General features: G+C 43.1%; 1 protein-coding gene across 1 annotated transcript; it reads left to right on the plus strand.

Moving 5' to 3' along the window:
* The first annotated feature begins 285 nt into the window (after positions 1-285).
* On the plus strand, positions 286-9,868 carry LOC117529689 (C5a anaphylatoxin chemotactic receptor 1). Its single transcript, XM_034192538.1, has 3 exons — positions 286-486; positions 5,320-5,484; positions 7,943-9,868. The coding sequence occupies exons 2-3, from the start codon at positions 5,347-5,349 to the stop codon at positions 8,885-8,887; spliced, it is 1,083 nt and encodes a 360-aa protein (XP_034048429.1). The 5' UTR covers positions 286-486; positions 5,320-5,346; the 3' UTR covers positions 8,888-9,868.
* The last annotated feature ends 4,687 nt before the right edge of the window (positions 9,869-14,555 follow it).

Consider the following 14,555-nt stretch of genomic DNA (forward strand, 5'->3'; position numbering starts at 1 on the left):
TAATAATTCTGCACACAGTGTATGTGACTGCAACTTTTCTGTTTCTACAAAGTCCGCGACCAAATTTTTGATGAGAGTTTTGATAGAGACTGCCAGCAACTTTTCAAAACCGCCATGAGTGTGTGTCTTGAACTTTAGCTGCAGGTTTTGACAACCTTACCTGAGACCCAGTCTGTGCAAACGCTGAACAGTGCAATAAGTAAGACCACATCCATAATGCTGATTACACTGATCTGATTATAACAGCCTGTATTTGTACTATGTGCTGATTTTTTTGCATGTGCTGATTGTGGTTTTGGCATACAGAGGAAAGGGTTGTTCTCTGTTATCTGCTGTAGCAACATGTTTCAGACGGACACAGATGTGTTCATAGGAAGGCGTGCACATGTTTTGCAATAACCTACAGGAAAGAGCTGAAGGCTGTCCTTTTTTAAAGCCAGCAGTCGCTCCTTTTACCTCACCTGCTCCATTTCTCCAAGGTACAAGGTAAGATTCAAACTTTCAGCCAGATGATATAAAGCAGATCACCAGGAGTTCAGTCACAAATTTCAAATGTTGCACTTTATTTCACTTTTTTTTTTAAATCACATTGAAAATGGAACATTCATTGTTATTATTATTATTATTAATAATAATAATAAAAATGATCACAGCTGCCGTCATGTTGGGAAGGTGTCGTAGCACGGACCCACAACAGGGGGCGCAAATGAACGGACAATGAGTAAGCCAAAAGGTAACAATTAATGTTGTGATAATACACAACTAAATGTACAGAAATTTGCACAGTCAATAAACACCAGGGGACGTGTGGGCAGGCTCGAAGATAGAAGACCCCTGACGAGAGAGAAGCCGCGTCCCACACGGCCTCCACCACCAACGGTCTGAAGAACACCGGAGCCGCCAAGTCCCGAGTCCCCAGGTGGCCTCTGTCTTCGGCTGTCGACCCTGGTACTGCTGGCAGAAAGCAGAGATATGATGTATGAGTGTGAGTCCGCACACTCAGTAATTCACAGTCCATACACAGTTAGGAGGGAGCTCCTCCACCTCCAATCACAAACTCGTACAGCTCCTGGTTTAACCACTTATCTGGGTTGGGATGTGAGGCGAAGCCGTCGCTGTCACACCAAACGCCAATCCCTCAGATAAGGAAACACTCCAGGAAAACGGCTGCAACAGAAGTTCAGGTTATACACACAAAGTGTCTGTCAGCAGAGAAATTACCTTTTTAATGGTAGTCGATTTCTCGGCGAGGAGGTGGAGTTGCAGTCCGGCTTTTATGATGGTGATGATGATGAACGAGTGACAGCTGGTGCAGGGGATGAATGACAGCTGTCACTTCTTCTGGGTCTGGCGCCCTCTCGTGCTTGGAGCCCGCACTCCAAGCAGGGCGCCCTCTGGTGGTGGTGGGCCAGCAGTACCTCCTCTTCAGCGGCCCACATAACACGTCAGTCACTTTGGAACAGATTGGACTGCTGCTGTGTGGAAGCCAAAGGGATCTGTTAAGAAAAAACGTGTGAGGTTCAAATGCTCTCTGCAGACAAACAGGTCGCAGGACATTTTAAGGGATCACGATTCAGATGGTTAAAAAAAAATTATTAACAGTTACTCTGTCCTTCTTCATAGATAAAAGAAAAAAAAATCTGATTTAAGCTGCAAACATACTTACTTTGCTCAAGGAGCTTATGTTGCTGTTTCTGTCCATCTCAGAAGGACACAAATGAGGTCGGATTTGTGTTCAGAAAGAACTGAATAGCTACCCGTAGTGTAAATCGACAGTTACGTGTGTCGAGATGAGCTACCCCGTTGAAACAAGCTACTTATCGTGTTTTGCTTTCATTCACTGAATATGATTCTCGACACAGTCAGTTTATATTGGCGGGCAAATAAATGTATCAATTGTTCATCCAAATGTAGTGATGTGTAAAATGTACTCACTATAAAAAGATAAGTATTCTTAACCTGGAAGTTATTTTTTTCTCGGTTATCGTTAATCACTGTTGTGCACTTTTTGTGATGTCAACGGAGAAATGAGACCGACGAGCAAAGACCACCAGTGACTCAGATATGTACAATACAGAGAGAGATTTTATTGCAATTGAAGCAGAAAACAGGTGCACCTGGACAAGACCCCAACAGATGCTCATGAAAACATATATCACAGAGCCTTCTGATCTTACAAACTCAGACAGCCGTCTTAAGGACCTCTGCCATAGTATCAACAATCCATAATACAAACATGGCCTTGGCTGGTCGGGGCCATGATCAGGTGTTTTGGTGTGAACCAGGAGGAGCTCAATATTTTTTATCAGCAAAGACAAGCCAGGAGTGACTCTGGCCTTGTTATGCTGATCCTTCAGACCTCAGTACGAATAAGTACAAATCAGAGCTAATCACGGTGGAACAGCTCGTATGAGTGAACCATGAAAACATCGAGCCAATGAGCAGGCATGAATGATCCCGCTGCAATGCGTGCATGTGACGTTGTTGTGCACAAGCGTACACGACACCATCGCAGCGGGAACACAATGTGAGCAGCTGGAGCATGTGTAACCACATCGCGCAGCTGCTGTGAAAAAGAAAATACATGCCCCCACACCGGGATTCGAACCTGGCAATTTACAAAAGCTCTGATTGCCAACCACAAACTTTACCACTGCACTACCATCACTAGCCTGTAAAAGCTGCTGAAAAATGCCTGAAATCAACAAGGAGATGGACGTATTTAAAAAAAACCACATATCCCATAAAAAAACACCTGCATTTTATTGCATCCCTCTTACCGATGGGACAATACAAGATAGAACACAGCATGAAATGACATGAATCCGCTCTTATCATGCCCACATCTACTCGTCCAGCATGCCCGGCCCGACGCGTGTCTTGTGGATGGCGCGCCGCAGGACAGACACCACATCATGTGGAACAAGAGCTCACATGGGTGACGTGAGACACCCGTGTGCACCTGCTGCATGTTATGATCTGACGGTCCGATTCAGCTGGGACAGCCTGTCAATGTGTGTGCTGTGCGCACTCTCCAGCCTGTCACAAAACCAGTATATGTTTTTATTTATTTCCATGTGAGGACAGCAAGCACACACACATGTGCAAAAAACACGGTTTGTGTTCTGCAGCTGCTGTCAACAGCAGCTGTTGACGGGGATTGATGGGCTCTCACAGCGCACACTCTGTCTTTCAGCCGCTGGTGTGTGCAAATAGTTGTAGCAACAGGTGTATAAGGCGTTGGAGGCAGCTCCGTTTTTTACACGTATACGATTCCGGCTTCATTCGCAATTTGTGTCAAGGGGCCCTAAAACATGCATTTTTCCTTCACAATCACAATAATCCTCATTTATTTGTACCTCAGTACCCATTGGACTTTGTTGGACACACAATATATTTCATTTAGTATAAGTTCAGTTGATATTGGCACATAGGAAAAACTATACAATAAAAAATATTATTTTTAGCCTACAATAAAATGTACTATTGTGATTCTAGCATTTAAAGGCCTTTTTGAACTTGTACACAATGTTTATTAATTATTGTGATATTATTGTTAATCGCAATTACACTCAACAAAAATATAAACGCAACACTTTTGGTTTTGCTCCCATTTTGTATGAGATGAACTCAAAGATCTAAAACTTTTCCACGTACACAATATCACCATTTCCCTCAAATAATGTTCACAAACCAGTCTAAATCTGTGATAGTGAGCACTTCTCCTTTGCTGAGATAATCCATCCCACCTCACAGGTGTGCCATATCTAGATGCTGATTAGACACCATGATTAGTGCACAAGTGTGCCTTAGACTGCCCACAATAAAAGGCCACTCTGAAAGGTGCAGTTTTATCACACAGCACAATGCCACAGATGTCGCAAGATTTGAGGGAGCGTGCAATTGGCATGCTGACAGCAGGAATGTCAACCAGAGCTGTTGCTCGTGTATTGAATGTTCATTTCTCTACCATAAGCCGTCTCCAAAGGCGTTTCAGAGAATTTGGCAGTACATCCAACCAGCCTCACAACCGCAGACCACGTGTAACCACACCAGCCCAGGACCTCCACATCCAGCATGTTCACCTCCAAGATCGTCTGAGACCAGCCACTCGGACAGCTGCTGAAACAATCGGTTTGCATAACCAAAGAATTTCTGCACAAACTGTCAGAAACCTTCTCAGGGAAGCTCATCTGCATGCTCGTCGTTCTCATCGGGGTCTCGACCTGACTCCAGTTCGTCGTCGTAACCGACTTGAGTGGGCAAATGCTCACATTCGCTGGCATTTGGCACGTTGGAGAGGTGTTCGCTTCATGGATGAATCCCGGTTCACACTGTCCGGGGCAGATGGCAGACAGCGTGTGTGGCGTTGTGTGGGTGAGCGGTTTTCTGATGTCAATGTTGTGGATCGAGTGGCCCATGGTGGCGGTGGGGTTATGGTATGGGCAGGCGTCTGTTATGGATGAAGAACACAGGTGCATTTTATTGATGGCATTTTGAATGCACAGAGATACCGTGACGAGTTCCTGAGGCCCATTGTTGTGCCATACATCCAAGAACATCACCTCATGTTGCAGCAGGATAATGCATGGCCCCATGTTGCAAGGATCTGTACACAATTCTTGGAAGCTGAAAATGTCCCAGTTCTTGCATGGCCGGCATACTCACCGGACATGTCACCCATTGAGCATGTTTGGGATGCTCTGGACCGGCGTATACGACAGCGTGTACCAGTTCCTGCCAATATCCAGCAACTTCGCACAGCCATTGAAGAGGAGTGGACCAACATTCCACAGGCCACAACTGACAACCTGATCAACTCTATGCGAAGGAGATGTGTTGCACTGCATGAGGCAAATGGTGGTCACACCAGATACTGACTGGTATCCCCCCCCAAATAAAACAAAACTGCACCTTTCAGAGTGGCCTTTTATTGTGGGCAGTCTAAGACACACCTGTGCACTAATCATGGTGTCTAATCAGCATCTTGATATGGCACACCACTATGGCCAAGATAATGACAGAAAAAAAATCAATATCATCCCATGTCGACTATACATATTGGTAAATTACAACGAAAACTTTTCAAAACTGCTCAACTCGACGGGTGAGGTGTGAAAGTCTGGGGTAGAGAGAGATGCGTGTGTGCAGTTCCGTGGTAGAGCTCACCTTGATGGGTAGTTCATCTCAACACGCCACCGGATCAAATTCTTACCTCTGATCTTTGAACTGTTGTTAAAATTTGTGCAGCCATGAAATCACTTCAGTAGAAAGGACGAACCACTGCCTTAAATGAGCCGTGTTCCAATTCTGTTTCAGATCACCTCCAGTTCAACATCAGCTCCAATGTCTTCTACAAATGGCACTCAGGTTTTTGTCTCTGCCTTGACGCACCCTCCACCCAGTGCCAGCACCTCCAACAGCCCGTGGCAGGCAGAAGCAGCCAGAGGAGCCCAAATTGTAGCTACCCTCATCATCTTCCTTGTGAGAACCTCTATGGCTCCCTTGCAGGCTTTTTGGTAGACAACTGAAAATATGTAGAGCCAGACTGAATGAAACTAGACATTCATAATCAGTCAAGTAAAAGGAATAAATTTTGATTTCAGGGCGTTGTTTTGTGCTTGGATGATTATGAAGGAGTGGCATTTTAGATCTGAATAATTTGATGGTTATTGCTTCAAAATCATGCAGTACATATGATTATCAAAATCCTGGGAGTGTTCTAAACGCCACTGGCACCTACAGTCAGCTCCAAAAGTACTGGAATGCTGACAAGGCCAATATACTGAAGACATCTGGGATGAAATCACAAGACCAGTCTTGAAAAGACAGTTTAGAATACCAGCTTTTAATTTCCAGTTTAGTGTTTGACTGCTTCTCCTTTGCTGCATGTGGGAGTGGGACCAAAATGAAACTAACCAGCTGGCTGGAACCTGGCATGCAGCAATAATATAGTGGTATAGTCCAGGCTGGACTATTGTAATTCATTATTATCAGGTTGTCCTAAAAGTTCCCTAAAAAGCCTTCAGTTAATTCAAAATGCTGCAGCTAGAGTACTGACGGGGACTAGAAGGAGAGAGCATATCTCACCCATATTGGCCTCTCTTCATTGGCTTCCTGTTAATTCTAGAATAGAATTTAAAATTCTTCTTCTTACTTATAAGGTTTTGAATAATCAGGTCCCATCTTATCTTAGGGACCTCGTAGTACCATATCACCCCAATAGAGCGCTTCGCTCTCAGACTGCAGGCTTACTTGTAGTTCCTAGGGTTTGTAAGAGTAGAATGGGAGGCAGAGCCTTCAGCTTTCAGGCTCCTCTCCTGTGGAACCAGCTCCCAATTCAGATCAGGGAGACAGACACCCTCTCTACTTTTAAGATTAGGCTTAAAACTTTCCTTTTTGCTAAAGCTTATAGTTAGGGCTGGATCAGGTGACCCTGAACCATCCCTTAGTTATGCTGCTATAGACGTAGACTGCTGGGGGGTTCCCATGATGCACTGTTTCTTTCTCTTTTTGCTCTGTATGCACCACTCTGCATTTAATCATTAGTGATCGATCTCTGCTCCCCTCCACAGCATGTCTTTTTCCTGGTTCTCTCCCTCAGCCCCAACCAGTCCCAGCAGAAGACTGCCCCTCCCTGAGCCTGGTTCTGCTGGAGGTTTCTTCCTGTTAAAAGGGAGTTTTTCCTTCCCACTGTAGCCAAGTGCTTGCTCACAGGGGGTCGTTTTGACCGTTGGGGTTTTACATAATTATTGTATGGCCTTGCCTTACAATATAAAGCGCCTTGGGGCAACTGTTTGTTGTGATTTGGCGCTATATAAAAAAAATTGATTGATTGATTGATTGAATCCGGTTTGTCCTTGTCCCTGCAGTAAGCAGCGTGCAGCTGCCGCTCTCACACTGAAAACAATGGAACATCCTATCATCTTATACTGCCACTATATGAATGCAGTATCAGAAGTACCTTTACTGGGGTCATCTGTATTGTTTTACTGGAAAATATAGTTACTTCAATGAGTTACCCTTAACATTCTGAAACAATAGTGCTGAGCAGAATAGAAGTGGAGGTAGAAGATAAGGTGCCCAAGTGGACATATCCTACCAAGTGGCCCTCTTTATGACAATTTTTAATACCTCTATTTGAACCCACCAGGGGATCTCAGGAGATCCTAAGTGGGGTAATGTTTCCATCTGCTGCATATGCTCATGACACCCCACATTTAGCCATTTACACACCTATATCAAGGTGTGACCTTGTAAAACACCCAACTGCACACTAGGAGAAACTTGTCAATGAAGGGCTTTGTAAAAGGGAACTTTAGTGATGTTTCATGTCCAACTGGGGAGTCAATGGCTCGACCTCTCCCATGCTTCACAGATGAGCTCATCTCTTTTGTGATGAGTGTTTTGAAAATTGTGGCATGACCTCTCTATTTCCATTTCAAGACAAATTAAAAGTTGTCATGTGGTGGTTTGCTGAGGTTGTTGGTGATGTCAATGGCTACTTTGGAGTTTTCTTCACAGAATTTACAATGTCTTTTTTGTCACTGATTTATTGGTCAATCCATCCAATGACTGCTGCTTAATGTATCAGGGGTTTCTTCCTTTTTTGAAGACTTTCCAAATTGTATTTACTATGCCCTGTGTTTGTGCAATGCCTCCTATTGCTTTTTCCCTCTTTTATCAGCTTCCAGTGTCTTGCCTTTTCTTACTTCAATAGCACACTGGTCTTGATGTGGGGTTATCCTATTTAATAGCACCTGCAGACTTCACAAGGAAAACCAAGGACGAAAACCAAGAGTGGGCATTTAGAGCAATGTAATGTTGGGTAGTCTGGATTTGCTTGTTCCAATACTTTCAGAGGCGATTGTACTTGTGAATAATTATGTTTAATAAAAAGTGAAATGTTTACATTTTCCTTCTTATGTTTTGTTTTTCTAAGGTGGGAGTCCCTCTGAATGGGTTGGTGGTCTGGGCCCTTTCACCCCGGCGTCATCGTCACCTGTTACGACGAGGTAGCAGCGAAGACAATCGTGCCGCTAGCAGTTTCCGGGTGTACGTGATCAATCTGGCTGTGGCTGACCTGGTGCTCCTTTTGCGTACACCTCTCATGTTGGGCTACCTCGTGCACAATTACAGCTGGCCATTTGGCCTTGCCTTCTGCCATCTGATCATCTTCCTGCGAGGTCTGGGTTTGTACGCCTCAGCGTTCCTCGTCTGTGCCGTTGCCTTGGAGCGCTGTCTGTGTCTGCTAAGACCTGTGTGGACACGACTGCGACGCCCCTCCTGGGCTATTCCTCTCGCCTGTGGCCTCTTATGGCTTCTGGCAACTATCCTCTCTGCTCCTTACCTCCATAGTGCCACCTTAAAGGAAGTAAATGGGACATACCAGTGCTGGGAGAGTGGGACCTTTGACATGGTAATGTTTGTCATAGAGACTGTGGCAGGTTTCGTCCTACCCTTGCTGGTGTTCTTAGGAAGTAACTTAGCTGTTTTGCTCACCATCCAGCAAGCGGTGTTGCTAACACCCACCTCCTCCACATCTTGCACTACCCGCAAGATGACAAGAATGTACCATGTGCTTTTTTTCACCATGCTACTCTTCCTCACCTGTTGGGTGCCCTACTTTGTCTGTCGGCTCCTCCGAGCCATGACTGCTGAACAAAAAGAACTGGCATGGTTGAATGAAAGAGCATATCGTGGAACGTACATATCGTTGTTCCTCGTATACTTGAAGAGTGCTCTGAATCCTGTGCTCTATGTGTTTGCCGCTCGTGGTTTAAACCGTGCTATCAAAGCTTCACTCGTTTCCACTATGGAACGACTTTTTAATGATGACTCCATGGAATCCATACGAAGGAAATCTATGAAGGACTCGCATATATAGTTGTGTAGCTTATTTCAAGGTACAAGCTTAAAAGTTCCACTGCTTCACATTGTAAAGCTGTTTATATATATTTTTAGCTGTTTCTCTTTCTGCATTTGCACAGAGTTTAAAGCCCCAGTCACACAGCACTAACGAAGGACACTGAAGACAAAACAAAACACGAAATGTGAACTTACGATGATTTTTGGAGACATCGTTTAACCGTCATCCAGCTTCGTTCCTGTAGCTGGCATGTCGTCAGGATTTTCAAACAGTTGAAGAATGTGAACAAATCCTGACGACAACTTCAGTTCGTCCGTATTCTGTTTTGATTTCTGTCTTGATGGTTCCTCATCGTTTGCGTAGTTCCCATACCGTCAGCATTCCGTTTGACTGGCCTCCAACTTCGTCCAACCTCCCAAGTCTGACGTCTTGCACAAATGTTAAAGATATCTGAACAGATCAATAACTAAAGCCCTGACGAGCTGAATGTGACTCATCCATGTGTGGGACAAAAAGCAACGTTGTCGTACAGAAACAACAGTGGCTGGAAAGGCTGTGCGCACACGCACACTGCAGCCATGTCCGGCTGTGCGCCACAAACAACTGTGCACACGATCGCATGTTTCATTTTGATTTTGTTTAAAGCGTCAAGGTCAGCGTTCGCTTCGTTTTTCTTTTGTTAGTTTTGGTTTTGTTTCATTCTTTCATGCGCTCGCAGGCTTTTCGGTGATGGGAGAAGTGCAAGCTCATTCGTCCACCTTTTCTCGACAATTTGTGACTTTTTTTTCCCTTTGTTCAGCTATCGTCGTGTGCCGTATGACTGGGCCCTAAAGCTGTTCGGCCTTTCAAATTTCACAAAACTGAAAGTTTCTACTGAAATCCAAGCATTATAATATAGGTTTATTTTTGTAACATGTTGCAAAATTACAGCTCATTTTAAAGGAAGCGAACATATTTACCTGGGGATAATTCCATTGCAAGTATTTTATATTAGTTTTTATTAGTTATTAGTTTTTTTTATATAAATTTGCAAAAATCTCATCATTATGGGCTATTGTGTGTAGAATTTTTTTTTGGGGGGGGGGGGCGAAGAATTTCATCCATTTTGGAATAAGGCTGTAACATTAAAAAAAAGTGGAACTGCACATTTCACTCCACAAAAATGAAGTGCTGTGAATACTTTCTGAATGCACCGTATTTTGGAATTTGGTCAATTTAGAGTGTATGTTGCCTTTATAAAGGGGTACTATATTTTAAAGCACTTTACTGTTTTACTGAAGCATTGATATAAGGTACCCCCCCCCCCCCCCATTGTTGGTAATCTTATGCAGAATCACTGAAATTAAGTATATTTTGAAGATTTCAGTTGCTGCCAATACTTATCTACAAGCACGTACTATGCTTAAAGTTGTAAGATACATTAGATCTGCCAAATACATAAATGTAAATAAATGTGCAATAGGGAGAAATTCTGATTGTATGTTTTTATTTCCAAGTCCTTCCACAATGAAAGTTGTATCAAACCCCCCACCAACCCAAACAGAGCATGTACAGATCCTCTGCTGTCTGTAACATTTAAATATGAAATTCACAAGTTGATATGGATGCACATTCAGGAACTGTACACTGTCCAACAGCTCCAGTCTTCAACACAACTTCCTTTTGAAGTTTTGAACAAGGTTGAAAAAGGTTTTAAAAGGTTGTGCCAAGGTTTCAAGTCTGACATCAAGTTGCAGTACTGATGAGAAGTTATGGCACCGTCTCCAGTCACAAGTTCCATCCTGTTTTGAACAGTGTTTTTACTTTCCTGTTCTGTTGTACATTTTTGTTCCATATTTATCCACATACTGGGTATATTTCTCTTTGCAGTTGCTAGATTAAATTGTTAGTTGACCTGATGGTGGATGCTGCCGAGCGGAGGGCACCAACAAACATCATCTGCAGTGTTCAACAGGTGGCAGACAAACTACAAACATGTTGAACCACAGCTGTTCATAGATTTTCATAATCTATCCAACCATCCAGCAGGTGGTGGACATGTCTATGGGATATTACATAAGCAAATCAAAGTTGGTCTTTCTCTGGCTTGATCTGGCAACTCAGATTGGCTGTCCAAACACTACATTGGTGTCAAACTTTGTGCAGCTTCTTGGAACACAACTTATCTGATTCAACACAACATATGAACTCATCCAGATAAAGCTATAACTGACGTAAAAAAAAAAGGAAACGAGCAAGTTGCTTCATAGTGCTGCTACAGATGAAAAGTACTTTGTCAAACTACCGCAGAGCCACTTTCAAAGTCTATTTTAACTAAAATTCTCCATTCTGGGGCATTACTAATGGTTTTGGAAAACAAGCACTTTAAAAACAGTATTGAATTCAGTTAACTTTGTGTCTGCAAGATACTGATGACCAGAGCAGGTCAATGATTTTAGCAGTCAGATTACTAAAAGTGCTGTCACAATCTTAATACTGTGTTAATTTAATATGTAACAGCAATAAAAGTTGTATGTGCAGTTCAATTTGTCACTCAAAATCTGCACTTCTTGTAACTGGACCACAATTTGTATCAGATGTCATCGAGCAACCTAAGATTTATATTACACTGATGTTTGCCCTGTGATAGACTGATGACCTGTCCAGGGTGTAACTGCCAGTGTTGCCACAGTTACTTTGAAAAAGTAATCCAATTACTGATTACTGATTAATACTTGAAAAAGTAACAGTTACTTTACTGATTACTCAATTGGAAAAGTAACTAAGTTAGATTACTAGTTACTTTTTTAGTTACTTTCCCCAGGTGCCGACAACAACCCTCTGCCACCTCAACATGACAATGATACTTGTTTTGCCAAAACTCACTTTATAGTCACCCTTTCTTGGTTTCAATGAAAATAAATACTTGTTTTATAAAAAGTAAAATAAAGACCTTTCTTGACCTCATATTTAACTGTTGACAGCACTGTAACAGTAAAACTTGCAATTTCTAACCTACATTGTTTATAAATGTAACTATTAAATTCATTCTAACATTTTTCTAACATTTAAATTCTCTCTAAACATTTTACTTGTCAAAATTATTATTATTTTAAGTAGTATTAGTAGTTGTAGTTAAAAAAAAAAAAGGCTTCAAAACTGGACCTTTAATCTAGGGGTATTGTGGGGGGGGGGGGCACATCCCTGCCCCACGCCCCCATTCCATCTGGATTCGCCCCTGCTTTGACGTTTGAGCACAAAGAATGGATAACATTTATTTATGCAAAAAACATGACCAGATTTACAGGTAAGAAAGTTTTATTGCGTTTTCACATCATGTGGTCCTCAGAAAGAGAGTTTAGGTGCATTTGAGTGGAAAATAGTGTTAGTTGTTGACGCGTCGCGGAGGATCAGCTGTTTTTAGCAGCAGATACGGAGCGGCTCGGAGAAAAAAAAAAAAAAAGCATAAAAATGGCTTTGTAAAGCTCAGTGCAGGTGTGTTGTAAGAGGTGAGGACGAGTCGAAGCTGTTGCAGAAAACCGCGGATGAAAAGCTCACAGCTCGCTTAAAGTGGGCAGTTCAGTCGAACCCCGACCTCCTGCCCACAGACCAAGTTTAATGCAGCTATCGACCCACAGTGCAAAAATAATAGTAACGCACAGTGACATGGAGAAGTAATTTTAATCTGATTACTGATTTGGAAAGATTAACGCGTTAGATTACTCGTTACTAAAAAAAGTGGTCAGATTACTGGTAACTGCCTCTCACCCAGTGACTTCTGGGATTGGCTCTAGCCCCCGTGACCCTCACCTGTAATAAGCAGGTACAGAAAATTAACGAATGTTGATGTTAACTCAACTCCTTGTACACCTGGAGTTGCACCAGGAAGGGCACCTGTTGTAAAAACCGAACCAAATCAAAGTACTGGAGCAGCTATGGCAACTAGGGTTCTAGCTATGATGGGCGGCAGCGCCCAGTACTGCATTTCCTCCCTCTTGGGTTCAAATTTCCTCTCCTGTCCAGCACGGACTTTCCAAAAAATTAACTGAAATGTTGCTGAAAAATGATCCAATTCAATCCATTTCAGCTTACAGTGTCCTACTTTGATTTTATTTTGCAATTTCAAACAAATAATGAAATAAATAAATATATTTCTCATTTTCTTCATATCTCTGCCACAAACAGCAGAGATCAGCAGTCACCTGCTTTCAGCAGATCAGAATGGAGATGCACAGCGTCTCCATTCTGATTTGACTTAAAGGGGAATAAAAACTCCATTACAATGTCTCATTAAAATAATGCGGAGTGTCATGTTCATAGATGCTGATACATTCAGACGTTTATGGTTTATTTTAAGGAATGGTAAGCGCGAGGATGACGGCAAGGGGGAGGAGTGAGGAGAGGAGCCTCATTCAGCTCTTGTTCAAACAAGACAATTAGTGGTTATATTGTTTTTTGTTGTTGTCCTGATGATTTCCATGATTTTCCTTTATAAATTTTTTGTTGTTTGGATCAGCAATTTCAGTAAAATACACTCAACAAAAATATAAACGCAACACTTTTGGTTTTGCTCCCATTTTGTATGAGATGAACTCAAAGATCTAAAACTTTTTCCACATACACAATATCACCATTTCCCTCAAATATTGTTCACAAACCAGTCTAAATCTGTGATAGTGAGCACTTCTCCTTTGCTGAGATAATCCATCCCACCTCACAGGTGTGCCATATCAAGATGCTGATTAGACACCATGATTAGTGCACAGGTGTCTTAGACTGTCCACAATATAAGTCCACTCTGAAAGGTGCACTTTTGTTTTATTGGGGGGGGGGGGATACCAGTCAGTATCTGGTGTGACCACCATTTGCCTCATGCAGTGCAACACATCTCCTTCGCATAGAGTTGATCAGGTTGTCAATTGTGGCCTGTGGAATGTTGGTCCACTCTTCTTCAATGGCTGTGCGAAGTTGCTGGATATTGGCAGGAACTGGTACACGCTGTCGTATACGCCGGTCCAGAGCATCCCAAACATGTTCAATGGGTGACATGTCCGGTGAGTATGCCGGCCATGCAAGAACTGAGACATTTTCAGCTTCCAAGAATTGTGTACAGATCCTTGCAACATGGGGCCGTGCATTATCCTGCTGCAACATGAGGTGATGTTCTTGGATGTATGGCACAACAGTGGGCCTCAGGATCTCATCACGGTATCTCTGTGCATTCAAAATGCCATCAATAAAATGCACCTGTGTTCTTCGTCCATAACAGATGCCTGCCCATACCATAACCCCACCGCCACCATGGGCCACTCGATCCACAACATCAGAAAACCACTCACCCACACGACGCCACACACTGTCTGCCATCTGCCCTGGACAGTGTGAACCGGGATTCATCCATGAAGAGAACACCTCTCCAACGTGCCAAACGCCAGCGAATGTGAGCATTTGCCCACTCAAGTCGGTTATGACGACAAACTGGAGTCAGGTCGAGACCCCGATGAGGACGATGAGCATGCAGATGAGCTTCCCTGAGACGGTTTCTGACAGTTTGTGCAGAAATTCTTTGGTTATGCAAACCGATTGTTTCAGCAGCTGTCCGAGTGGCTGGTCTAAGACGATCTTGGAGGTGAACATGCTGGATGTGGAGGTCATGGGCTGGTGTGGTTACACGTGGTCTGCGGTTGTGAGGCTGGTTGGATGTACT

Source organism: Thalassophryne amazonica, chromosome 2 (assembly GCF_902500255.1).
Source record: "Thalassophryne amazonica chromosome 2, fThaAma1.1, whole genome shotgun sequence".
NCBI lineage: Eukaryota > Metazoa > Chordata > Actinopteri > Batrachoidiformes > Batrachoididae > Thalassophryne > Thalassophryne amazonica.

Coding starts and splice junctions, on each gene's coding strand:
- LOC117529689 (XM_034192538.1), top strand. CDS start 5,347: ATGTCTTCTACAAATGGCACTCAGGTTTTTGTCTCTGCCTTGACGCAC. Junction 5,485..7,942: donor CTACCCTCATCATCTTCCTT/GTGAGAACCTCT, acceptor TGTTTTTCTAAG/GTGGGAGTCCCTCTGAATGG.